This window comes from Doryrhamphus excisus, chromosome 23, assembly GCF_030265055.1.
Source record: "Doryrhamphus excisus isolate RoL2022-K1 chromosome 23, RoL_Dexc_1.0, whole genome shotgun sequence".
Lineage (NCBI taxonomy): Eukaryota > Metazoa > Chordata > Actinopteri > Syngnathiformes > Syngnathidae > Doryrhamphus > Doryrhamphus excisus.
Window position 1 is genome coordinate 2764164 of NC_080488.1, and position 26131 is coordinate 2790294.

The 26131-nt window shown below is 41.5% G+C and overlaps 3 protein-coding genes across 5 annotated transcripts in view; 1 reads left to right on the forward strand and 2 right to left on the reverse strand.

Moving 5' to 3' along the window:
* LOC131110125 (bifunctional heparan sulfate N-deacetylase/N-sulfotransferase 1-like) overlaps window positions 1-7539 on the reverse strand; it is a 68187-nt gene extending 60648 nt beyond the window's left edge. The window contains exon 1 of one of the 2 annotated variants that reach the window (XM_058062854.1): window positions 7372-7539. The gene's annotated coding sequence lies outside the window, so the exon portion shown is untranslated. Of the gene's footprint in view, window positions 1-5362; window positions 5761-7371 lie in introns of those variants that run through there. The other variant, XM_058062855.1, reaches the window with a different exon arrangement.
* A 3473-nt stretch (window positions 7540-11012) lies between these two features.
* Window positions 11013-15885, forward strand: rbm22 (RNA binding motif protein 22). The gene is made up of 11 exons (XM_058063734.1): window positions 11013-11124; window positions 11694-11747; window positions 11842-11871; window positions 11979-12111; window positions 12196-12296; window positions 12612-12784; window positions 13662-13862; window positions 13939-14103; window positions 14186-14268; window positions 15240-15368; window positions 15453-15885. Exons 1-11 carry the CDS (start codon window positions 11071-11073, stop codon window positions 15608-15610), a joined length of 1281 nt encoding a protein of 426 aa, XP_057919717.1. The 5' UTR covers window positions 11013-11070; the 3' UTR covers window positions 15611-15885.
* On the reverse strand, window positions 15671-24984 carry LOC131110528 (myozenin-2). 2 transcript variants are annotated; one of them, XM_058063736.1, is made up of 6 exons: window positions 24878-24984; window positions 23939-24032; window positions 21580-21743; window positions 20983-21064; window positions 19689-19872; window positions 15671-16352 (listed from the first exon to the last, which is right to left on the reverse strand). In XM_058063736.1, exons 2-6 carry the CDS (start codon window positions 24021-24023, stop codon window positions 16169-16171), a joined length of 699 nt encoding a protein of 232 aa, XP_057919719.1. In that variant the 5' UTR covers window positions 24024-24032; window positions 24878-24984; the 3' UTR covers window positions 15671-16168. The 2 variants fall into 2 exon arrangements, with proteins under 2 accessions (XP_057919719.1, XP_057919718.1); XM_058063735.1 differs by having other exon boundaries at window positions 20911-21064.
* Window positions 24985-26131: the final 1147 nt, after the last annotated feature.

Below are 26131 nucleotides of genomic sequence, written 5' to 3' on the forward strand. Positions count from 1 at the left end.
TAATTTTTTTAATTTTTTTTTATTATTTTTTTTTTTATTTTATTTTTGTCACATAATCAGTTCACAGTTCCACATCTCAAAAAGGAGTAGGAAGAAGCAAAGCTTATTAAATCCTACCCCTCCATCTGGTACTTTTACAATCAGTAACTGTTACATTTGTTCACTTCCTGCTTTCCTAATATAGTTTAAGTTTGTTTTTTTTAACTAATTTTAATTTTAGTGTCACATACTGAAGTACAAGGTGATATGACCATCCAATTACATAATGGGTACCATAGTAAGTGTCAATAACTGTTACATTTGTTCACTTCCTGCTTTCCTAATATAGTTTTATATATATATAGGTTTTTTTTGGTTTTTTTTCCTGTTCCAAAGTACATGCCTTCAATAAAAATTGTAGGCTTCAAACAGAGCAGTAGATGAAAAAGCTATACTGGTAAATATAATAATATAGTATGTTTTTTTTTTTAATAATTTTTTAAAATAATTTTTAATGATTTTTTTTTAATAATGCACCTCGTACCAAAGGAAGAAGCAAAGCTTATTAAATCCTACCCCTCCATCTGGTATTTTTACAATCAGTAACTGTTACATTTGTTCACTTCCTGCTTTCCATAATACAGTTTAAGGTTGTTGTTTTTTTAAATAATGTTAAATAAATTTTAAATAATAATTTTCTCCGTTTTTGCTACAGGACAACCTAACTGTGTGTGGCTGCAGCCGGGGGCACGAGACAACTGGACAAACGTGCAAGCAATGCCCCCACCCCCATTCCCATTCCCATTCCCATTCCCACCTGTCAGCCTTGAGCAGCGACCATTACCTCCAATGATGTTTAGTCTGACGTTCAACAAGCTTGATCGGCTGTATAGTCTTTGAACAGCTAACCGTTTTGATCACAGTGAACAGTACAGGATGTTCAAAGTATTTCTTACTACAGTGTATATTGCACATACAGTATACCCATACAGCTATCCCTGGGAAAGAGTATTCTGGATGGCTAAATGGAGACAGTAAAGAGAGAGGGAAAAAAAATCTAATCATACCTGATGACTGATAGCACTTATGATGAGTACAGGGTTAGAATATCCTGCAGTGAAGTGGTGCGTTCTTATTACCGCTGCTCTCTATCTCTGCAAAATGGGTTCATTACTAGGACAGAGCTGGAGTAGGAAACGCGCCGCAACCCTAGAGTCCATCAGAACGGACGACATCGAGTCCATTAATATCTGACCGCTTGTTTTTGACAACTAGATAAAACGGTACGCCTCCGTACGGTGCCGTGAACGGCTTTCAGGGGTGGACATGAGATTGAGAAGAAGGCCAAAATGATCAAATGAAACTCGCTGGTTATTACGTTGATGCTGCCATGGACCTCCTATGAAGCACTTGTGTCTTCTACAACAACACAGATCAACTATACAGTGAATTCCACTATTGTGTAAAATTGACTTTTTAACAGTAATAACAGTAATACAATATGTCCATAGTCTGTTTCTGATTTTCCAAATTCCAGATTTTCATGATACAAATGTTGAGTATCAGTATTTTACCTCATTCCGCCATTTTTATGCTTCAAAAAAATGCTTAATTTGCTTCAATATGTATATTTCTTGGTTGCACAGTGGTTGTGTGGTTAGCGAAGAACTCACAGCTAGGAGACTCGAGTTCAATTTTTTCCCCATGCATGCGTGGGTTTCCTCCCACATTCCAAAAACATGCTAGGTTAATTAGCGACGCCAAATTGTCCATAGGTATGAATGTGAGTGTGAATGGTTGTTTGTCTATATGTGCCCTGTGATTGGCTGGCCACCAGTCCAGGGTGTACCCCACCTCTCGCCTGAAGACAGCTGGGATAGGCTCCAGCACCCCCCTGCGACCCTCGTGAGGATAAGCGGTACAAAATGAATGAATGAATGAATTAATGAGTTCTCCTCCTATTTTGTGTGGAAGTGGTAACTTTTTGGCTTCTTATTTTGTTTTTCCCCACCTTCGACCATCTCTGTGTGGAGTTTGCATGTTCTCCCCATGCATGCGTGGGTTTTTTCCGGTTTCCTCCCACATTCCAAAAACATGCTAGGTTAATTAGCGACTCCAAATTGTCCATAGGTATGAATGTGAGTGTGAATGGTTGTTTGTCTATATGTGCCCTGTGATTAGCTGGCTGGCCACCAGTCCGGGGTGTACCCCGCCTCTTGCCTGAAGACAGCTGAGATAGGCTCCAGCACCCCCCCGCAACCCTCATGAGGATAAGCGGTAGAAAATGAATGAATGAATGAGTTCTCCTCCTATTTTGTGTGGAAGTGGTAACTTTTTGGCTTCTTATTTTGTCTTTCCCCACCCTCGGCCATCTCTGTGTGGAATTTGCATGTTCTCCCCGTGCATGCGTGGGTTTTCTCCGGGTACTCCGGTTTCCTCCCACATTCCAAAAACATGCTAGGTTAATTAGCGACTCCAAATTGTCCATAGGTATGAATGTGAGTGTGAATGGTTGTTTGTCTATATATGAACTGTGATTGGCTGGCAACCAGTCCAGGGTGTACCCCGCCTCTCGCCTGAAGACAGCTGGGATAGGCTCCAGCACCCCCCGCAACCCTCATGAGGATAAGCGGTAGAAAATGAATGAATGAATGAATGAGTTCTCCTCCTATTTTGTGTGGAAGTGGTAACTTTTTGGCTTCTCATTTTGTCTTTCCCCACTCTCGGCCATCTCTGTGTGGAGTTTGCATGTTCTCCCCGGATATTCCAGTTTCCTACCACATTCCAAAAACATGCTAGGTTAATTAGCGACTCCAAATTGTCCATAGGTATGAATGTGAGTGTGAATGGTTGTTTGTCTATATGTGCCCTGTGATTGGCTGGCCACCAGTCCAGGGTGTACCCCGCGTCTCCAGCACCCCTCATGAGGATAAGCAGTAGAAAATGAATGAATGTATATTTATTGATCAATAACACAGCAAAAAATAGCATAATTTATTAATATTTTAGCATGAAGCTACAAAATTTGAAGCACAATGTGAGAGACGAGGGTCGACTAACTGTTTTTTTTTTTCACATACACATTCCAACTCCTCGGGCAAAAGGAGCTAATGGTGCCACGGCTTTCTGACAGAGGTCTTATATTCCCCGGCAGTTACACTCTAATCGGGTGTCATCTGATGAAATGCGACACCCATGTCACAATTATTCACCTGGATACAGAAAACCCTGGAATGTATCGGATTCCAGCCCCGGGGGGGGGGTTCTGTACCTCGGAAACATCTACTCTTTAGGTCCAATACAATGGAATACGTGAGGGTTAGCTTCCTGTTTCTGCTGACATATTTATGTTACAGAGTACAAGATGGGGTAAACGCCACAGTTACGATCAACATGCATTTTGGCTCATGTTAGCTAAACTACTTTCCCCTTGCTGGAAAACACCACATCTGAGGCAGACATTTGTAATGTGCAACAATGGCGAAACTAGTCAAAACAGTTGCGTAGGCCAGTAGTATTATTAAGCATCTCGGACTTCCTGGCCTGCGTAATTCAGTCTAGGGAATTATGACAGTGGAAAATAATTTTCCCTGGGCCCGGGATAGGAGGCCGTGGCTAATCGTTCGGTAATCTGATCCCGCCTGCATACTGTAGCATTCAGCCGCATCGCTAGCCGGTCCAGCCAGCCGGTCACACATGTGCATTTCGTCATTTGCTGCCAATAATCTGATGGGAGGCTTGCAACCGCTCAAAACACCGCTATCCAGGTTTTACCCGAGGATTACAAAAAAATGCTATCAGATCACTTGCTAATACTTGTGTTATGAGGTTTGAAAATGTACTTACACCGATGTCGAGCGTGACAGCGCGGCGTCAGCCAAAAACGCAACTGTCTTTGCTAACAACAGTGCAACACGCCACAATAATGCACTTTACCCCCCCCCCCCCCTTGCTCATGTCAAAGCTTCACCCCACGGGTGTCAGACAGAGATCAATTTCCAATACAAGATTCCATTATCTTGTACAACCCCAACACCACCCCAACCGACCAGTACCACAGGGAGACATAGTGAGGTACAAAGCACCGTTTATACCAGGGGTATCAAACTCAATTTACTTGGGGGCCACTGGAACTAGGGTCTGGGTGACACTGGGCCGCATCAGGTTTTCTAAAAAAAACAAAAAAAAACGCTAACTAGAGAGCTAGCGACCTAAACGGTAGCCTTCAAGTCATTTCCTTTCAACTTAAATAGCCAAAAACTTACCACTTCCACACAGATAGGGAGGATAACTATTAACAGTTATTTAACCTTTAACATGAACATTAATCAAACGTAATATTTTTTCTGGGTACATGATACCATACAGCATCCATATCAAACTTGCGCGGGCCGCACTAACATTAAACTTTCATATCAAGGCAGGGGCCTCAAACTGGTGTCCTGCGGGCCACATTTGAGACCCCTGATTTACAACATATTGCGCAACTGCAGGGTCTTGAGACACATGCTAACTTGCAAACTAGAGAGCTAGCGACCCGAAACGGTAGCCTTCAAGTTATTTCCTTTCAACTTAAATAGCCAAAAACTTACCACTTCCACACAGATAGGGAGGATAACTATTAACAGTTATTTAACCTTTAACATGAACATTAATCAAACGTAATATTTTTTTTCTGGGTACATGATACCATACAGCATCCATATCAAACCGGGGGCCTCAAACCAGTGTCCTGCGCGCCACATTTGGCCCGCGGCCCGCGTGTTTGAGACCCCTGGTTTATACCCAGTGGAGAGACTTATTTCAGTATTCCAGTATGAGTATTGGAAAAATGCCTGGCTTCATTCAGCCCCCCTTTTAATGAGGTCTGCCGTAAACGTACACGGCGTGGCAACAAGGGGCGATGACATGGAAAAATACAGAGGCAGTTTTAGGCACTGCAGCTTACTTAATATACGAGAAAGGACAACGACTGCGGAGTAATTCAATTCACTCTCTCCTCCTAGGAAAATTGAAAAAAATCGAGCAACATTCAACGGCAATCACGTCTGATTCTGATAATGGCGTGCGGCTTTCGCCATTTGATCCGTCATGCTTTTGTGTATTTTTTAAAAAAAAACTGAGTGAGAAGTATCTGCATTTCACAGGCCTTTAAGAGTTAAAGGATGCAGATACACGCCATCAAATGGCCGTGGCAGCCTTCATCAAGCAAAACCGCGCTAGATCACAGCGTGTTTGGCAGCCAGCGGGAGCAGTCAGATGGAGCGTTAGAACAACCACACAAATGTTTGGCATGGATAAACTGTTTAAAAAAATATAAATTTAGCCCATGATAATCGACGGGTTTTCTTAAAAACCCAATTTGTAAACAAAAAATACAGACCTTTAACATTAATGTGAGCAAAGGCGAAATGCAGGGAAAGTCCTCCGGACTTGGGTAAGCAAACACACCGTCAGGGGTGTGAGTCATTCCTCCTCAGCAATCACATAGGTGCACGCATGCACACCCAGAGGCAAGAGATTTTAGGCAGGTCTGGACTGCCCCTTTGCCTTCTGTGTGAAGTCTAATGTTTATAATAGTTGATTATAGGTAGCTCGCTCTCTCTCTCTGTGTAGTGGAGGTGGAAGGCGTGCTCTAACCTCACAACATTGAGAGCAACAAAAGCAGGCTTGATATTGTTTATACAGTAGAAAAGTACGTGGTTATATAACTCAACATAAGACTGTGAGGAATAATGCATACAGTTTAATTATTCATTCATTTTCTACTGTTTATCCTCACAAGGGTCGCAAGGCGGGGTACACCCTGGACTGGTGGCCAGCCAATCACAGTGCACATATAGACAAACAACCATTCACACTCACATTCATACCTATGGACAATTTGAAGTCGCTAATTAACCTAGCATGTTTTTTGGAATGTGGGAGGAAACTGGAGTACCCGGAAAAAACCCACGCATGCACGGGGAGAACATGCAAACTCCACACAGAGATGGCCGAGGGTGGGGAAAGACAAAATAAGAAGCCAAAAAGTTACCACTTCCACACAAAATAGGAGGAGGACTCATTCATTCATTTTCTACCGCTTACCCTCACGAGGGTAGCGGGGTTGCTGGAGCCTATCCCAGCTGTCTTTGGGCGAGACTGGTTGCCAGCCAATCACAGCACACATATAGACAAACAACCATTCACACTCACATTCATACCTATGGACAATTTGGAGTCGCTAATTAACCTAGCGTGTTTTTGGAATGTGGGAGGAAACTGGAATATCCGGGGAGAAGATGCAAACTCCACACAGAGATGGCCGAGGGTGGGGAAAGACAAAATAAGAAGCCAAAAGGTTACCACTTCCACACAAAATAGGAGGAGAACTCATTCATTTTCTACCGCTTACCCTCACGAGGGTTGCGGGGGGTGCTGGAGCCTATCCCAGCTGTCTTCGGGCGAGAGGCGGGGTACACCCTGGACTGGTGGCCAGCCAATCACAGGGCACATATAGACAAACAACCATTCACACTCACATTCATACCTATGGACAATTTGGAGTCGCTAATTAACCTAGCATGTTTTTGCACGGGGAGAACATGCAAACTCCACACAGAGATGGCCGAGGGTGGAATTGAACCCTCGTCTCCTAGCTGTGAGGTCTAACCACTCAACCACCATGCAGCCTACACTTATTATATGACCTAACTGCGGGACAATGTTACTAATAAACCCTGAATAATTCCTGCAGGTAAATCCAAAACAGTGCGGTGCACCATCTCTGTCAACAGGCATCTAATGATCCCATATTGTGGGTTGGGGGCGATGCAATAAAAACAATATTATCGTCCACCTTGTGTCATCTACAGGCTTCATCGAGCCGTGTTGACCTTTATAATATAATTTGCACACAAACTACTTTGGCCTTTTAAATGCTTGGTAGCAAAACACACGTTACACGGTGACATTTGTAGGTCAGCAGCGACCCCTGATTAAGCTAACTTACCGCAAGCGGCCGTGCACTAAACCGCAGCAGACGCTCCAAAGTTGATTAAATAAGTTATCGCTGTAAGAGACATAATATTACGCGATAAAGAAATGATAAATTAATCCCGCTATGTAACCAAGAGTAGCGGTAATCCTAGCTCAAACTTCGACAATACTGCTAGCACACGCCGCTAGAATTGACTAGCAAAGAAGCAGCGAAAGGACCCCGCTCGATCACCGGGGCTCGGTGTTTTCCCAGCCCGGGGACTGAGCTCCTGGAGGCCGAAGGCTGGCCTCGCTTTCCGCCTGCGCCAGCACACTGCTAGCATAGCCTGGGAGGGCGAGCGATAAAGCAAGCGGCGGGGGCGACATGTGCGTAAACAGCACGACGAGGTTGCTCGGCGTCGATGTACTCACCTTATTCGCAGCGACGTCAACTCCCCGAGATGGTTGTTGGTGCTGGTTTTCTCGATAATAAAGCGAGGTGTCGACGGCTGTGATGTGGAAGCTGCACGGCGGCTGGGAGAAGTCGGGAAATCTGAGAATGCTCCCTCTCTCTTTCTGCAGCTCTGTCCGCCCGCACTGGCCCATTACTGTCCATAGGGGGCGCCGGAGAGGCACATTTTTATTCACGTCATGTGGATACATTTAAATACAATCTACATGAGCAAAAACATCAATAAATGGTCATGGTAATGTTTTTTTTTCATTTGAACATGCATCACATTACAATTGAATGCATCACATAATCAGTTCACAGTTCCACATGTCCAAAAGTATAGCATAAATAATATAATAATTTATGCATAATAATAAAAGCATAAATGGTAATGGTAATGGTTTTATTTCATTTGAACATGCATCATATTACAATTGAATGCATCACATAATCAGTTCACAGTTCCACATGTCCAAAAGGAGTAGGAAGAAGCAAAGCTTATTAAATCCTACCCCTCCATCTGGTACTTTTATAATCAGTAACTGTTACATTTGTTCACTTCCTGCTTTCCTAATATGATTAAGTTTTTTTTATTATTATTTATTTATTTTTTTTGGATATTCAGTTCACAGTTCCACATGTCCAAAAGGAGCAGGAAGAAGCAAAGCTTATTAAATCCTACCCCTCCATCTGGTACTTTTACAACCAGTAACTAATACATTTGTTCACTTCCTGCTTTCCTAATATGTTTAAGTTTTTTTTAATAATTTTTTATTTTTTTATTAATATTTTTTGTCACATAATCAGTTCACAGTTCCACATGTCCAAAAGGAGTAGGAAGACGCAAAGCTTATTAAATCCTACCCCTCCATCTGGTACTTTTACAATCAGTAACTGTTACATTTGTTCACTTCCTGCTTTCCTAATATAGTTTTATATATATAGTTTTTTTTTTTCGTACAAAAGTACACGCCTTCAATAAAAATTGAAGGCTTCAAACAGAGCAGTAGATGAAAAAGCTATACTAGTAATAAATATAATAATATAGTACGGATATGGTATGGTAATAATGTAATAAATAAACATGACCAATGTACTAAATATTAATATGCATACATACATAGCTAGATACTTGATTAATCCCATGATGAGCTTCACAGCACTATATTCACACAAAATACACACAAAGGTAGAATTGAAGGCTTATAAAGTAACCCAGAACAGCATCGTACATATGTACAAGTGGTGATATGGAGTTTATCCAAGCAAGTGCAATGAAAGAGTTATACATTTAGAACTAAATACGGACAAAATATGCAGCATGTATAAATATGCATGCAGACGCTTGCACACATACATACTTTCTGCTGCACAAAAGAAACGATGTGTGTGTGTGTGTGTGTGTGTGTGTTCATATCCCTGCCAGAGCTTAAACCAATCTGTGCACTTCAGTCATGAGATTATGAACTGTGTTTGTGTGTGTGTGTATCTCTTCTACTCCGGAATAAGTATACAGTATTACTGGGATTAGCCTATTTCCTGATAGTTTTTAAAGGCTCGCTGTGGTATAAGATTACTCACTCGCCATTAAACTTCATGTGCGTTTGAGATTTCAAGACTAAACCACTAAACCACTAAACGTCACTGGCTTGAATGTTAGGTACACCGGTACAATCTGATGGCATCCGATACATCAAAAATACCTTTACAAGGATATTAATACTCAGCCGGGTTGTTTATTATTGTGGTTGTAATATGCAGTGGTGTAGAACTGCACTGTATTTATTTTTTTGACGCAATGTCCTAAGAAGTGGATTATGTTGTAGCAAATGAATAATTCATCTAACATCTTTTCTGGTTTGACTGTATTTTATAAACCAGGGGTCTCAAACACACGGCCCGCGGGCCAAATGTGGCCCGCACGACACTAGTTTGAGGCCCCCACCTTGATATGAAAGTTTAATGTTTGATATGGATGCTGTATGGTATCATGTACCCAGAAAAAATTATTACGTTTGATTCATGTTCATGTTAAAGGTTAAATAACTGTTAATAGTTATCCTCCCTATCCGTGTGGAAGTGGTAAGTTTTTGGCTATTTAAGTTTAAAGTAAATAACTTGAAGGCTACCGTTTAGGTCGCTAGCTCTCTAGTTTGCAAGTTAGCATGTGTCTCAAGACCCTGCAGTTGCGCAATATGTTGTAAATAAAAAGAGTATAAATGTGACTATAGTCGTGTTTTGTCATGTCTACAGGGCTCTAATAATGACTTATTAATTTTAATCTGAAAAAAATAATTTGTCTACCCACCAACTATATGTGGTTTCTTAAGTTTTTATTATTATTATTATATTTATTTATTGCTGATTGATTGATTTTCTTTATTCTTGATTTGTTTATTTATTTTTCATCTTATTTTGTGTAGAAAAATAAAAAGATATTTGAGAACAGTGGAATATTTTATCAGAGATTTTCTTGTAGAAATTTTTTTTTAAATTTTTAATAAATGCGTTTTTTGGGGTTTTTTTTTTTGGAAAAACCCAGTCTCACCCAGACCCTAGCTCCAGTGGCCCCCAAGTAAATTAAGTTTGAGACCCCTGTTATAAACTGTATAAGAAATAAAAAGTACTGATTGTAAACAAAAACACATAGAACACTTACTGCCTTTAAAAACACTTATTTCTCTTGTGCCCGTAAAACATGCTGGTAAATATGGCTGCCATTTTGGGGAGACTCGATGTTCGATTTCCTTGGCCAAACTCCAACAGATCACATATGAGTGGAAATGCCACGATGTCCTCTATGTCCTATTTGGCTTAATTTGCTTATATGGCCGACACTTGTTTTCTTTTCGTTTAAAAAATGTTGCAGCTGCGAGGTTGTTCACCGTCGTGTCCTCTGACCTTGTGACTCATGAGGTTGGTGATTGTGATTACCGAGTGGCTAAAGCCGAGACAAAGCCGTCCTTCAAAACAGCTTTGGTTGTCTCATCCACATCACATGACAGAAGAAGAGACATTCAGGGTCACACGACTTGTTAAAACCAAGATGCCAATGCCCCCATAAGGATCTTGGTGATCCTTTAAAAAAAATGCTCTCACTGAAGAAGAAGCAGGAAGACGCTCTCAAGATCCTCTTGACGCTTTCTCGTGAAAATTCAATTACCGTGTATTATGTGCATGTTCTTAACAAACCCTAACTGAGAAGCAAATACGCTGAGAAAGAGATACTTGCTCTAATCCTTTGACTCGACAACGTCACCCAGAACTTAACTAAACATCAGGGGCTTAATGACAATCCGATACGGCAAACATTTTGTGCTCCTCTAATTGGAGTTTCACACAGCAAAGACATGCTGACCTGAAGGGAACAGGTGGGCAGCTAAACTGTAAGCAGACAACACAATTGGATTAAACATCTACACGCTATCAACTGCAGAAGAAGAAACAATAAAGGTTATAATGCAATACTGATGAAAATAGCAGCTAATGCACTATATGATCCTCTATACATAACATAATAACATGTATTGATTTAGTCATGTTATTATCCCACTAGTTCACTTCCTTTGTTGGCTTATGGACAGCGCCACATGGGCTTCTTGAAAAAGGGCGACCCCCTCAGGTGAAACGAGGCACTGCTGTTAGCGCAAGCGCGGTCTGACATCACATTTCGCAAAATGGCGACGTCCCTCGGCTCCAACACATACAATAGACAGAACTGGGAAGACGCGGTACGTTTAAACATCATATTTTATCATCCATAGGCATCGTTTGTGGAACTTTATTTACCGTGTTACTGTGGGGGAAGTGACATTTGTTTTAAATCTGCTCTGTTTATCGCAAATATGACTCGTTCTTTGCGCGGCTAGTTAGCATTAACAAGCTAAGCTAAGCTAGTGTTGGCCAGCAACGTGGATGCTAGCCCGTTTTTCTTAGCTTGTGAACGTCAGCGTTTTTGGTAATTTATTTTACAATTAGCTCTACAAAAAGTCAGTTGAACGGTCGTTTAACTGAGACTACAGCGGAATTTTAAGTCTTAATGAATAAGCACATCATTTGAATGCTAACTAGTGTAAAGCTAGCCTAGCATTAGCACGCTACGTCAATTGCAATGAAACCCGAAGTTTCATCGTTTATTTTTTTATGTTGGTAGTAAAACTTAAAAAGTGGTGTTATTTGATGTATAGACATACATGCGTAGAAGGCATAAACCGAGCAGAATTACAGCTCGACAATTTTTGAAACTGTTGGATGCTACGAGACGTGATTGACTAAATGTTAAATTACATTCCTGTTTCAGGATTTCCCAATTCTGTGTCAGACATGTTTAGGAGAAAACCCTTACATCCGTATGGTGAGTGAATAAGTGTGTAATTGTAAATTAAATATCTAATTTCTGTGCTTTAACATGTGTGGTTTCACACTTTTTCTGCCCTCTTATTTCCCAGACCAAAGAGAAATATGGGAAAGAATGCAAGGTATGTTTTGCATAACTACCCCAAACCACAGCAACGGCCAAACACAATGTAGATTAAACACGTAACTTTACCTTCCTGGTAATAACATTGGTATGTTTTTCCAACAGATCTGTGCTCGGCCCTTCACCGTGTTCCGCTGGTGTCCAGGGACGCGGATGCGTTTCAAGAAAACCGAAGTCTGTCAGACTTGCAGTAAAATGAAGAACGTTTGTCAGACGTGTCTGCTGGACCTGGAGTACGGTAGGTGTTTGATTTCTTCCTGGCTTATGTTATCCACTGGCTTGTGTTAGTACCCCTCTTATGAACTATATGTTTCTTTGACAGGTTTGCCCATTCAGGTTCGAGACACTGGCCTCGCTATTAAAGATGACATTCCTCGGTCGGATGTGAATAAGGAATACTATACACAGAACATGGAGAGAGAGGTATTTGAATGTCAAAACGTGTATTTGTTTTTTTTAAACTAGCGTCTCGCGGGCCGCGATTTTGAGACCCCCGCTATAGGTAGAGTATATATGCAAATACTCCATCTACTCCTGCCTTGATTGAATGTTTGAATGCACAAGAATACAGCTTACTTGGATTTAATTACATTAGTAAATTCTGTGGTGTTTAAAATATATTTTTCCTAAGAGAGCGCTTAGGATTTGTGGAATGTCTGGGCCCAGTTAAACGGCCTTCTTTGCCGAAAGTCAATTGATTGGTCCCTCATAGGTCTTTGTGGCCGTGTTTGTTCCCAGCTCGCTATTTCGGAAGGCACAAAGCCGGGCGGCCAGGTTGGCAAGGCAACCAGCTCCAGTGACATGCTGTTGAAACTGGCCCGGACCACGCCGTACTACAAGAGGAACCGTCCACATATCTGCTCGTTCTGGGTTAAAGGAGAGTGTAGGAGAGGGGAGGAGTGTCCCTACAGGTAAGTGACACAGCTTCTTAGATGTTATAACAGGGGTCTCAAAGTCAATTTACCTGAGGGCCACTGGAGCTAGGGTCTGGGCGAGGCTGGACCGCATCAGGTTTTCCAAAAAACACATTTATTAAAAACAGAAAAATGAATAAACTTTGCTTTGGTTCCGATTTTCTACAAGAAAAGCTCTGATAAAACATTCCATTGTTCTCAAATATCTTAATTTTTATTTTTCTGCACAAAATAAGATGAAAAATAAATAAACAAATCAAGAATAAAGAAAATCAATCAGTAATAAATAAATAAATATAATAATAAAAACTTAAGAAACAACATATAGTTGGTGATTAGACATTAATTTTTTTTTTCAGATTAAAATGAACAAAGCATTATTAGAGCCCTGTAGACATGACAAAACACGACTATAGTCACATTTATACTCTTTTTATTTACAACATATTGCGCAACTGCAGGGTCTTGAGACACATGCTAACTCGCAAACTAGAGAGCTAGCGACCTAAACGGTAGCCTTCAAGTTATTTCCTTTTAAACTTAAAAAGCCAAAAACTTACCACTTCCACACGGATAGGGAGGATAACTATTAACAGTTATTTAACCTTTAACATGAACATTAATCAAACGTAATAATTTTTTCTGGGTACATGATACCATACAGCATCCATATCAAACTTGTGCGTGCCGCACTAACATTAAACTTTCATATCAAGGCGGGGGCCTCAAACTAGTGTCCTGCAGGCCACGTGTTTGAGACCCCTGTGTTATAATTTATCAAGCCCATTGCATCACTTTTGCCTTTTGTTGAGTGACTGCAGTAAGCAATATGACATGAGTTCCACCACATCAGCCTTGTTATTGTTTCTCCCAGGCACGAGAAACCCACAGATCCCGATGACCCGCTTGCAGATCAGAACATCAAGGACCGTTATTATGGAATCAATGATCCGGTTGCTGACAAGCTGCTGAAGAGGGCCTCCGCCATGCCCAGGCTGGACCCGCCTGATGACAAGTCCATCACCACTCTGTACATTGGGGGTCTGGGCGAAACCGTCACAGATGGAGATCTCAAGTGAGCATCTTATGTCATATAAGTAGCAGTGTTAGTTTTTTCAGTGTTGACATTCTGGTTTTTTTTTTTTTTAAAGGGGTTTCTTCTACCAGTTTGGTGAGATCCGTACCATTACAATCGTGCAAAGGCAGCAGTGTGCTTTCATCCAGTTTGCCACACGGCAAGCTGCGGAAATGGCTGCAGAGAAGTCCTTCAACAAGCTCATTGTCAATGGTCAGAGGCTGACTGTCAAATGGGGAAGGTAAGACGTCAGTAGTATCTAAACGCAGTAGAATAAAGAACGGTTGAACGCCTTTGAAGCTTGTAATAATATGTCTTTTTAGGTCTCAGGCGGCGAGAGGAAAGGAGGGCGAAGGTGTCAGTGAGATGGGTACCAGACTTGATCCTGTGCCAGGACTACCAGGAGGTGAGTTGAAATGTGTACATCGCTCTCTTTTATTAATCACAGTTAATTGGAGCTAGGGTCTGGGTGAGACTGGGCCGCATCAGGTTTTAAAAAAAAAAAACGCATTTATTAAAAACAGAAATTAATAAACTTTGCTTTGGTTATGATTTTCTACAAAAGCTCTGATAAATCATTCCACTGTTCTCAAATATCTTACTTTTTATTTTTCTACACAAAATAAGATGACAAATAAATAAACAAATCAAGAATAAAGAAAATCAATCAGTAATAAATAAATATAATAATAATAAAAACTTAAGAAACCACATATAGTTGGTGAATAGACAAATTATTTTTTTTTCAGATTAAAATGAACAAAGCATTATTAGAGCCCTGTAGACATGACAAAACACGACTATAGTCACATTTATACTCTTTTTATTTACAACATATTGCGCAACTGCAGGGTCTTGAGACACATGCTAACTCGCAAACTAGACAGCTAGCGACCCAAAACGGTAACCTTCAAGTTATTTCCTTTAAACTTAAATAGCCAAAAACCTACCACTTCCACACGGATAGGGAGGATAACTATTAACAGGTATTTAACCTTTAACATGAACATTAATCAAACGTAATAATTTTTTCTGGGTACATGATACCATACAGCATCCATATCAAACTAACATTAAATTTTCATATCAAGGCGGGGGCCTCAAACTAGTGTCCTGTGGGCCACATTTGGGCCGCGTGTTTGAGACCTCTGTTCTAATGCTAAGGAAAGCAGTAGCGATTTCAGTAGTGAACAAGGCTCCCACAGGTGCATTTTCATAGAACCCCCGCCCCCCCCGCGATAGAAATCGATAGAATGAGGGATTGATGTTTTGAATGGCAAAAGACGACTGCAGTTCATCATGGGGTGTTCAGGCTCATCTCTATTTGAGACATCAGCACAGAACATTGGGCTCATTTTGTTTTTGTCATGGGTGCAGCACTACCTCCACCACCTCCTCTGGACGACGAGGCCCCGGCAAACTACTTCAACTTGGACCCGAGCACACCTCCAGCCGTCATGAACCTTACACTGCCCCCACCTCCAGGCCTCAACCCACCTCCTCCAGGTAAACTCAGTACAAATACAGACACAAAAGATCATCATGCATATCTCCAATACATATTTATTTATGTATTGTATTTTCCGCTAGGTTTTGGCCCCCCAATGTTTCACCCCATGGGTCCCATGGCTCCCCCTATGCCACCTCCGCCCATGAGCATGAGACCACCGGGTCAAATCCACTACCCCTCCCAGGACCCTCAGCGCATGGGTGCCCATGCTGCTCACGGTGCACGTCACGGTGACTAGCTGCCAGGCTCAAACTCCAAACTGTGATTGGTTGTTTTTTTGTTTTGTTTTTTTCCCCCACCCCCCTGCCCCCCTTCTCCGGTCACACCTGTTTTCATGCCGCCTGAGTGCCCTGAAACATGCTGTCACCCGGGTGGAATTTAGGGAACTAAAACATGCAGGATACCATCAAGATTTATTTTCTCACCTCCGTGCTGCACATGGACTGAATCAGTGCAGCCTGCCAAGGCTTCTCACTTTTTTTTTTTTTTAAATAAACTTCATATTCAACAACAGCTTAAGGTAGTTTATGAAGAGGTTTTATTTGAATATTTCCTTCTCCAATTAAAAAGACGTTTAAAAGGCCTCTGTGTATATAAATATACTAAATGGAACAGAAAAAATTAGAGCTGATCTAATCATCCTGTGTCGTCCTGCACTCCACTGTGGAAAATAACTCTTAATTTCATTATCCCGCATTTGCCTCAGATGCTCAGAATAGCAGATAACATCATGTATTAAGTGTTTTTTTTATAGTTGTTAAGGCAGCATGACAATCTCAAGCTAATGAGTTCTTTTTCATAGGTCATTAGATTCAGGGGAATCGTGACCTCCCCATCCTGTGGGCGCTCTGTTGAAATTAGGCCGTTGACACATGCGGTCCAGGGCGGCACCAGGTAGGGTCTTGGGTTCGAGGGCCTCGAAGCTGATAACGGGGATCACTCTCTTGCTAGCCGCTCCACCTCCAAACGGCACGGCAGACCTGAAAGTTGAAACTCAAGTGTAGTGTTAAACAATATCATCACATGGCCGCAATAGCTTCTCTGGTTATCTTGCGATACTCTTAGGCAGGGGTCTCAAACTCATACTTGGGGGGCACTGGAGCTAGGGTCTGGGTGAGACAAACATAAAAATAAAATAAATCAAGAATAAAGACAATCAGTTTTAAATATAATAAAAACTTAAGAAACCACATATAGTTGGTGGGTAGACAAATTATTTTTTTCAGATTAAAATGAACAAAGCATTATTAGAGCCCTGTAGACATGACAAAACACGACTATAGTCACATTTATACTCTTTTTATTTACAACATATTGCGCAACTGCAGGGTCTTGAGACACATGCTAACTCGCAAACTAGACAGCTAGCGACCTAAACGGTAGCCTTCAAGTTATTTCCTTTAAACTTAAATAGCCAAAAACTTACCACTTCCACACGGATAGGGAGGATAACTATTAACAGTTATTTAACCTTTAACATGAACATTAATCAAATGTAATAATTTTTTTCTGGGTACATGATACCATACAGCATCCATATCAAACTTGCGCGGGGCTGCACTAACATTAAAGGGGCCTCAAACTGTGCCATGCGGGCCACATTTGGCCCGCGGGATGCGTGTTTGAGACCCCTGCTCTTAGGGAATACAGGATAACCTGTTTTTACATCACCAGCTGCTCAGTCCATTAGGTGGGGGGGTTCATAATTTCATCACAATCTGGGGGGGGGGGGGTGTAAATAGATCCTGGAGGGGGGTCATTTTCAGGCTGGTCGGCAGAAAACAAGTGACGTCATAGACTGGGAAATAGTTAGTAGCACAACTCTCTTATTGAGGATTTTTGACTATAGCAGTTGTCGGTTAAAGTGCTCCTGTCATACATACGATCTTTGACGTGTGTAATTATGGCTTGTTTTGACTTCTGATTTCATAACTACAGCATATGGGTGAGGTAAAAAGTCCTTCATTTTTGTGAAAATGTTCCCTCCGGGTGTGCCGTATCTTTAAAATAAAGAAAATAAATTCCTGTTTTTGCACCTTTATCCAGAGCCTCACCATTTTTAGGTCTGCTTCCTTCTTGGCCCATGTACAAAACTACCTATAAAATTTCAATACAAATTATTATATTCTTTATTCCAACCTGACAAAAATTGCATATACAGTACTGTACAAACAAACATATGCCCTTGAAGACATAACCTCCCTGGAGGTTATGGCAATCAAATCTACCCAAGAGTAACATTTGTCTTTGCTCACAGCGGGTTTCGTGCACCGTGTGCCATGATTGCAATTCTTTGAAGGTTGATAGACCACCCCCGAGTGGATCATCTCAAGTGACTGGATTTCAAAATTAGACCCGTCCAAGAAGGTGGTGGTGCGTCGTAGACTGTCTGAATTATGTGGAAACATGGACTAGCGCCCAGATGGTATTGGTGGTGAGATCATGTGTGGATCTCTTTCAACATGGATGACCTTTTCCAACTGCTTTCCGACTGTAATGTAATTACAACACATGAAAGAGACCTATATCTTATAGACCAGGGGTGTCCAAAGTGCGGCCCACAGCTTTTTTTGGGGGCCTTTTAAAATGAAATCAAACAAGAAAATACAACTGAAAAAAAAGACCCCATAATTAATAATAATGAAGAGGCGGCATGGTGATCGTGTGGTTAGCGCGCAGACCTCACAGCTAGGAGACAAGGGTTCAATTCCGGCCATCTCTGTGTGGAGTTTGCCTGTCCGGGTACTGCGGTTTCCTCCCTCATTCCAAAAACATGCTAGGTTAATTAGCGACTCCAAATTGTCCATAGGTATGAATGTGAGTGTGAATGGTTGTTTGTCTATATGTGCCCTGTGATTGGCTGGCCACCAGTCCAGGGTGTACCCCGCCTCTCGCCAAAAGACAGCTGGGATAGGCTCCAGCACCCAAAAAGCGGTAGAAAATGAATTAATTAATGAATTTTACAAGAATAAAGATGAAATATTAATGGTACAGACATAATAGAAAAATAACTTTTTTGGATTTTTTTTGGAAAATTTGGTTGGAAAAATGAATATATTTAGAGAAAAACGTACAAGCCAAAGGTTATAATATATGTTCAAAAACAAAGCAAAAAAGTGTAATTTAAAGAGAAAAGGTTTATATGCTTTGTCACTACACGGAAATCTAGAATCAGATATGGAAAATTGATTTTTCTTTATTTTTCTCAAGTTGCTGCACCTCCAGTGGAGTCTGGACAAATGTACTGACACATCCACGTGACCCCTTGAATTATTCCCCATTCATGTTCCCAAGATAAGACAAGATGAGTTTAATGTCCTGACCTCAACCCCATTTAACACCTTTTGGGATCCTCTAAGGATCTAAAATGTAACACCTTTTGGGATCTTCTAAGGATCTAAAATCACCCCACTCTCAGAATGCTCAGATAAATCAGAATTGGCCGATATGCTGATCTATACAGATAGATAAAAAAATAGATCGATCGCCTGTGCCCCGCAGCGATCCTTTCATGCAGTGAATTGTCTTGCTCTGAATAACATCTTTGGCAGTGTCGTCCTCCCGCTTTCCCTCCAAACAAAAGCAATAATGTCTGCCGTGTGGAACCTAATTGTGAACATATGTCACGAAAACTATCTTACGGAGTAAAACGCTTTAATGCGGCATTTAAAGAACAACATTTGATGGAATATGGTGAGTTTTTGAAGCTAACGCAGCTATGTGGCTAACACTTTAAGTGCTTTGCCGTCATTCACATATAGCTAATAGCGATATGTGTATGACGGCAAAGCTAACAACCCCATAAAATGGCGTTCTTCTTCTGGAAGTTTCCGGAAATGTCTTCAAAAAGTAAGTAAAATGTTTTTTGTCTAAATTAATAATGATTTTAATGCGGCATTTAAAGAACAACACTTGATGGAATATGGTGAGTTTTTGAAGCTAACGCAGCTATGTGGCTAACACTTAGCTATATGTGTATGAAGGCAAAGCTAATAACGCTAATAAAAATGGCGTTCATCTTCTGGAAGTTTCCGGAAATGTCTTCAAAATGTAAAAAGTAAAATGTTTTAGTCTAAATTAATAATGATTTTATGGTTCCTTTTTAATAGTTAACACAGATGTAGTCAAAATTCTGGGCCTCAAGGGCCCCTTTTAATGAATTAATTACTGATTTTTCATAGAAGTTAGCTATTTTTGGCCCCCCCTGGCAGTCAAGGGACAGTGGAATTGTGCTGACTTTCCCCCTTTATACTGCACCCCTACCCAGGACTCATAAATAACTGGAATTCTAACACTATTAGCTTCACAGTGTTTACCTGTTGAAGCACCTGTACTTGGCAGGCTGGTATCTTTGCGGTAGGGGAGCCAGTTGGGCGCTGATGGCTTCCCGGAGCTCATCATTCTGGCCTAAAGCTTCCCTCCATGGGGAACAGTAGGATCTGGGAATCACTGTTGTGTTGAACTTCTCAGGAGCAATCTCCCTCAGTGGACCGGAATATCCTGGCAGAGGAAAAGCGGGGGTATAAATCTGAGAATGATATTCATCGTGAATGTAGTGATAATGCTCTGATTGATGTACATCTCATAGATCAGGGGTCTCAAACACGCCGTCCTGCGGGCCAAATGTGGCCCGCAGGACACTACTTTGAGGCCCCCGCCTTGATATGAAAGTTAGTGCAAGTTTGATATGGATGCTGTATGGTATCATGTACCCAGAAAAAAATATTACGTTTGATTAATGTTCATGTTAAAGGTTAAATAACTGTTAATAGTTATCCTCCCTATCCGTGTGGAAGTGGTAAGTTTTTGGCTATTTAAGTTGAAAGGAAATAACTTGAAGGCTACCGTTTTGGGTCGCTAGCTCTCTAGTTTGCGAGTTAGCATGTGTCTCAAGACCCTGCAGTTGCGCAATATGTTGTAAATAAAAAGAGTATAAATGTGACTATAGTCGTGTTTTGTCATGTCTACAGGGCTCTAATAATGCTTTGTTCATTTTAATCTGAAAAAAAATAATTTGTCTACCCACCAATTATATGTGGTTTCTTAAGTTTTTATTATTATTATATTTATTTATTTATTACTGATTGATTGATTTTCTTTATTCTTGATTTGTTTATTTATTTTTCATCTTATTTTGTGTAGAAAAATAAAAATTAAGATATTTGAGAACAGTGGAATGTTTTATCAGAGCTTTTATTGTAGAAAATCGGCACCAAAGCACTGAAAAAGTTTGTATATTTTTCTGTTTTTAATAAATGCGTTTTTCTTTTTTTGGGAAAACCTGATGCAGCCCAGCCTTGCCCAGACCCTAGCTCCAGCGGCCCCCAGTTAAATTGAGTTTGAGACCCCTGTCATAGATTGTCGCAGCTCCAAGCAAGATGAGCTATATTAATCCATTCTTATGTTAATTACATCCACTAGTTAGAAAAAGCTCTCAGTTAAACTAAAAGCAATACAATGCTTGATGTTCCAGAAGAACACCTACAAGCATTGGCCTTGTCCAGGCTGAGCTAGCGGTCATGCTATAGCTCTATTTACCTGGGGCTAGGACACCAGGACTGCCCTTCTTTGCTACGGTCTTCTGAAGGTTCATGACCAGGCTATGCTTACCAGGGATAGAGATAGCTTGGTTCTCTTTGCCTCCCCGAGGCGCTTCGCTGATTTGCGGGGGAGGAACAGCCATTGGATGGGCCTGGGAAAGGGACAGTTAGATTTGTTGCACTCAAAAAGGCTTTTAAGAGTTCACTTTAATCATAGCTCTGAGCTATCAGGACACACTTTTGCAAAGTTTTCTGAAGTATGAAAAGGCTAAGGTTATCCATGAATTGCTTTCAGACTGTAAGAAGACTGAACAATACAGGAAATTAGAGCTAGAAAGTCAACATAATTAGAATGATAGACTTCAATAAAGCGGTCCTAATGTGCTTTTTCCACTTTTCTGACTTATAAATGTTGTTAGAATATTGTTTTATTGTGATGGATAATGCAGATTTTTCTAACACCGCTCCCTGTGATGTCACAGTGAGCCGGGCTTCCTTATATGGGCGTGCCGGGGTACAAGCTGCACAAACAGAGTAAGTGGAAAGTGGGATTCCGACTGAAGATCATCAATATCCTTCAGTATCCTTCACTGTCGAACAACACTGTTTATTATTGTTATGTGCTCATTGATGAAATATAAATGTTAGTAGCTAATAGTATGCTTACACTTATGTTGTTTTGAGCACCAAAGGAGGCGTTCTCCAGCGTGAACCTCTCAGCTCTCTTCTGCCTCTCCTGAAACATACGAGAGCCTCGATTGGACGGAAGGTTGAGCTCCTCGATCATCACATCTCGCGGGACGCTGATCTTCTTGCCCAGATTTAGACGCCCTGACATCACATGAGTGTGATTTAATACGCAAGTATACAGGATGTGGAGGAAACATTGTAGGAACATGGTGGCATTAGATGACCCAGGAACCTTTGGACAAACATCTTCTTATTTCCTTCTATTAACTACTTATTTAAAGCTGGGGTGTCCAAAGTGCGGCCCGGGGGTTTTGTTTATTGTTTATTCTAAAAATGAAATTTAACAGGAAAACATTTGACAAAAAAATAGTCAAAATATGCATGGTGGTCGTGTGGTTAGCGCGCAGACCTCACAGCTAGGAGACCCGGGTTCAATTCCACCCTCGGCCATCTCTGTGTGGAGTTTGCATGTTCTCCCTGTGCATGCGTGTGTTTTCTCCGGGTACTCCGGTTTCCTCCCACATTCCAAAAACATGCTAGGTTAATTGGCGATTCCAAAATTGTCCATAGGTATGAATGTGAGTGTGAATGGTTGTTTGTCTGGCTGGCGACTAGTTCTGGGTGTACCCCGCTTCTCGCCTGAAGACAGCTGGGATAGGCTCCAGCACCCCAGAGACCCTCGTGAGGATAAGCGGTAGAAAATGAATGAATGAATGAGTTCTCCTCTTATTTTGTGTGGAAGTGGTAACTTTTTGGCTTCTTATTTTGTCTTTTCCCACCCTCGGCCATCTCTGTGTGGAGTTTGCATGTTCTCCCCGTGCATGCGTGGGTTTTCTCCGGGTACTCCGGTTTCCTCCCACATTCCAAAAACATGCTAGGTTAATTAGCGACTCCAAATTGTCTCCAAAAAGGTTTGAATGTGAGTGTGAATGGTTGTTTGTCTATATGTGCCCTGTGATTGGCTGGCCACCAGTCCAGGGTGTACCCCGCCTCTCGCCCAAAAGACAGCTGGGATAGGCTCCAGCACCCCTGCGACCCTCGTGAGGAAAAGCGGTAGAAAATGAATGAATGAATGAATTTCAGAAGAAAGTTGAAATATTTGGAAAACATAAACAACAGCATCAATGTAAATGTGTTGTTGACGTAATAATAATAATAATGAAAGTAAGTTTGGAAAACCTGATTTAAAGACTATAAAGCATCATTGAGTTGAAAACCACCAAGCTTTTTCATCACGGCTTGTGTCATATCTTTACAGAGCAGAGACACTGAAATAGCCTGAAGATGCTGTCAGGGGGTGTATAATGTTTGTTGTGGTGGTCCAGGGTTGCATGGGTAACTCGGCATATAAATAGGAATCTCTGCGACGAAGGAACGGCCTTATTTCCTGCCTGTGATAAGTGTATGGAGTAGCTGGGGCATATGCCACCCCTTGAGCGTGAAATTCATTGGTGGGAGTCGCATTTTGCAGAGTTTAGAGGAACGCTGTTTCAAAGCTTAGCTCTTGGGTACCGCTGCAGGACAAACACGACGAACGGGACACTCCCTGCTGGAATGTTTGGAGAACATATCAGTGCTTTTGGGACTTGAATGGACACCACTGCATTGCCTCCATGCATTCATTCATTCATTTTCTACCGCTTTTTCCTCACGAAGGTCGCGGTGGTGCTGGAGCCTATCCCAGCTGTCTTTGGGCGAGAGGCGGGGTACACCCTGGACTGGTGGCCAGCCAATCACATGGCACATATAGACAAACAACCATTCACACTCACATTCATACCTATGGACAATTTGGAGTCGCTAATTAACCTAGCATGTTTTTGGAATGTGGGAGGAAACCGGAGTACCCGGAGAAAACCCACGCATGCACGGGGAGAACATGCAAACTCCACACAGACATGGCCGAGGGTCAGGAAAGACAAAATAAGAAGCCAAAAAGTTACCACTTCCACACAAAATAGGAGGAGAACTCATTCATTCATTTTCTACCGCTTATCTTCACAAGGGTCGTGGGAGGTGCTGGAGCCTATCCCAGCTGTCTTCAGGCGAGAGGCGGGGTACACCCTGAACTAGTCGCCAGCCAATCACAGGGCACATATAGACAAACAACCATTCACACTCACATTCATACCTATGGACAATTTGGAGTCGCCAATTAACCTAGCATGTTTTTGGAATGTGGGAGGAAACCGGAGTGTCAACATAACAATTAACAAATAATATTGTTATTTCTTAATCTTATTGAGAACAGAATGTTCTGAACTCAAAAATAACAACGCCATAGCAGAGGTCGTTGATAGCGTCACCACACAAAGTGAGTCATCTCTAATGCTTACCTCCTTTGGCTTCTTGAGATAGCGCCTTCGCCTGCAGCATCTTGTGCTTGACCATTTCATCCAGGCCTGAGTGCATCAGCATCATTATTTCCCACTGGTAGAAAAGACACTATTATGGCTTTTTTTATATGTATAATTATGGTAATGGTAATGGTTTTATTTCATTTGAACATGCATCAGATTACAATTGAATGCATCACATAATCAGTTCACAGTTCCACATGTCCGAAAAGGAGTAGGAAGAAGCAAAGCTTATTAAATCCTACCCCTCCATCTGGTACTTTTACAATCAGTAACTGTTACATTTGTTCACTTCCTGCTTTCCTAATATAGTTTAATTTAAAAAAAAATTTAATTTAAGTTTTTTTCAATTTTTTTTTTAATTTTTTATTTTATTTTATTTTTGTCACGTACCGAAGTAGGAGGTGATATGACTTGATATGATTTTGTACATGAGTTTTTTACACATCTATTTTACAACCCCAGGGCGGCTGTGACTACAGATGTAGATTACCACCAGGAGTGTATTGTAATTAGCCCTGATAACAAGTCCAGTTTTTTTGCTCATGTGAATAACCACTCAAGAACATGCATTTACGTTGCTCATTGACACAGATTTATTGATTAATTTTTTTTAGCAATCCAAAATACAAGAAACATACCTTGTAGATATCCTATATACATTATGTTTTATGACAGCAGACTATTTTCCCTTCATCCGTAATTAATGCTGATATTTTAACATGTTAATATCTAGTCATTTAGCAAAACATATTCAATATTTATGTACTTATATTACCTTGCAGTGTACAGCAATTTAATGAATTCATGTTTTGATTGTGTCTCTTAAAGTGTCGTAGCTGCATAATTGGTGTCTAATTGGTGTGTGTTTTGCAAACAGGAAATAGGTGAGCTGGCCTGTGCGTGTGGGAATCTTACCTGAGCGTCCTGTCTGTTTATGTGTGGGGTGTCACAGCTGATCCTGTTTATCCTGCGCCGGGACAGGGGTGCCTCCCCACTGCAGTCTGACAAGGAATAGCCCGTATAAAAAGTCACCCAAGAATACCTCTCTGGGCTCTGAGCTCATAGAGTTATTTTTGCACCAGTGAAGATGGGTGAATGGAGTGTTTGGGCGGGGGTTTATAAAAAGGGCGATTAGGGGGATGGGGTAAGTATAAAGATTTACATCCTGACCTCAAAGCTCTTTGCACATCAAAAGTGATCCTGTGTGTGTTTTGGTGCGAGTGCATGATAGCAGCTGGTATCCTGATGGTGACACTAGGCCGGGAAACCAACCACCACACAAATATTATATTTAAACACCTCAGCTTTATTCTATTCTTCTTTATTAGACACCGGAATTAGTCAATTAGTCAATGGTGGCTGATGTTGAATCAATAACATCTTCAATGAATAAAAAACCCGCTCACACGGAGCGGCATGTTGCAAAAATGCTAAGTACCCAAGTAAGAGGAAGCGAGGAGGGTCCACTCAGGCTAAAACACAAAAAATCATTCATTTATTTTCTACCGCTTATCCTCTCGAGGGCGGTGTTGGAGCCTACCCCAGCCGTCTTCGGGGTACACCCTGGTTACCACCAGTTACCACTTCCACACAAAATAAGAGGAGAACTCATTTATTTTCTACCGCTTATCCTCACGAGGGTCGCGGGGGTGCTGGAGCCTATCCCAGCTGACTTTGGGCAAGAGGCGGGGTACACTCTGAACTAGTCGCCAGCCAATCACAGGGCACATATAGACAAACAGCATGCAAGGGGAGAACATGTAAACTCCACACAGAGATGGCCGAGGGTGGGGAAAGACAAATTAAGAAACCAAAAAGTTACCACTTCCACACAAAATAGGAGGAGAACTCATTCATTCATTTTCTACCGCTTATCCTCACAAGGGTAGCAGGGGGGTGCTGGAGCCTATCCCAGCTGTCTTTGGGCGAGAGGGGGGTGGGGTACACCCTGGACTGGTGGCCAGCCAATCACAGGGCACATATTGACAAACAACCATTCACACTCACATTCATACCTATGGACAATTTGGAGTCGCCAATTAACCTAGCATGTTTTTGGAATGTGGGAGGAAACCGGAGTACCCGGAGAAAACCCACGCATACACGGGGAGAACATGCAAACTCCACACAGAGATGGCCGAGGGTTGTATTGAACTTGGGTCTCCTAGT

Bases quoted from the DNA above. Each gene is read 5' to 3' on its own strand.
- rbm22 (XM_058063734.1), top strand. From the start codon at position 11,071: ATGGCGACGTCCCTCGGCTCCAACACATACAATAGACAGAACTGGGAA. The intron at 11,872-11,978 runs GTATGTTTTGCA...TTTTTCCAACAG, and splicing joins AATATGGGAAAGAATGCAAG to ATCTGTGCTCGGCCCTTCAC. The intron at 14,104-14,185 runs GTAAGACGTCAG...ATGTCTTTTTAG, and splicing joins CTGACTGTCAAATGGGGAAG to GTCTCAGGCGGCGAGAGGAA.
- LOC131110528 (XM_058063735.1), bottom strand. From the start codon at position 24,023: ATGATGCTGATGCACTCAGGCCTGGATGAAATGGTCAAGCACAAGATG. The intron at 19,873-20,910 runs GTAAATAGAGCT...TTCCTCTGCCAG, and splicing joins TCCTGGTGTCCTAGCCCCAG to GATATTCCGGTCCACTGAGG. The intron at 16,353-19,688 runs GTAAACACTGTG...TTCAACTTTCAG, and splicing joins AAGTACAGGTGCTTCAACAG to GTCTGCCGTGCCGTTTGGAG.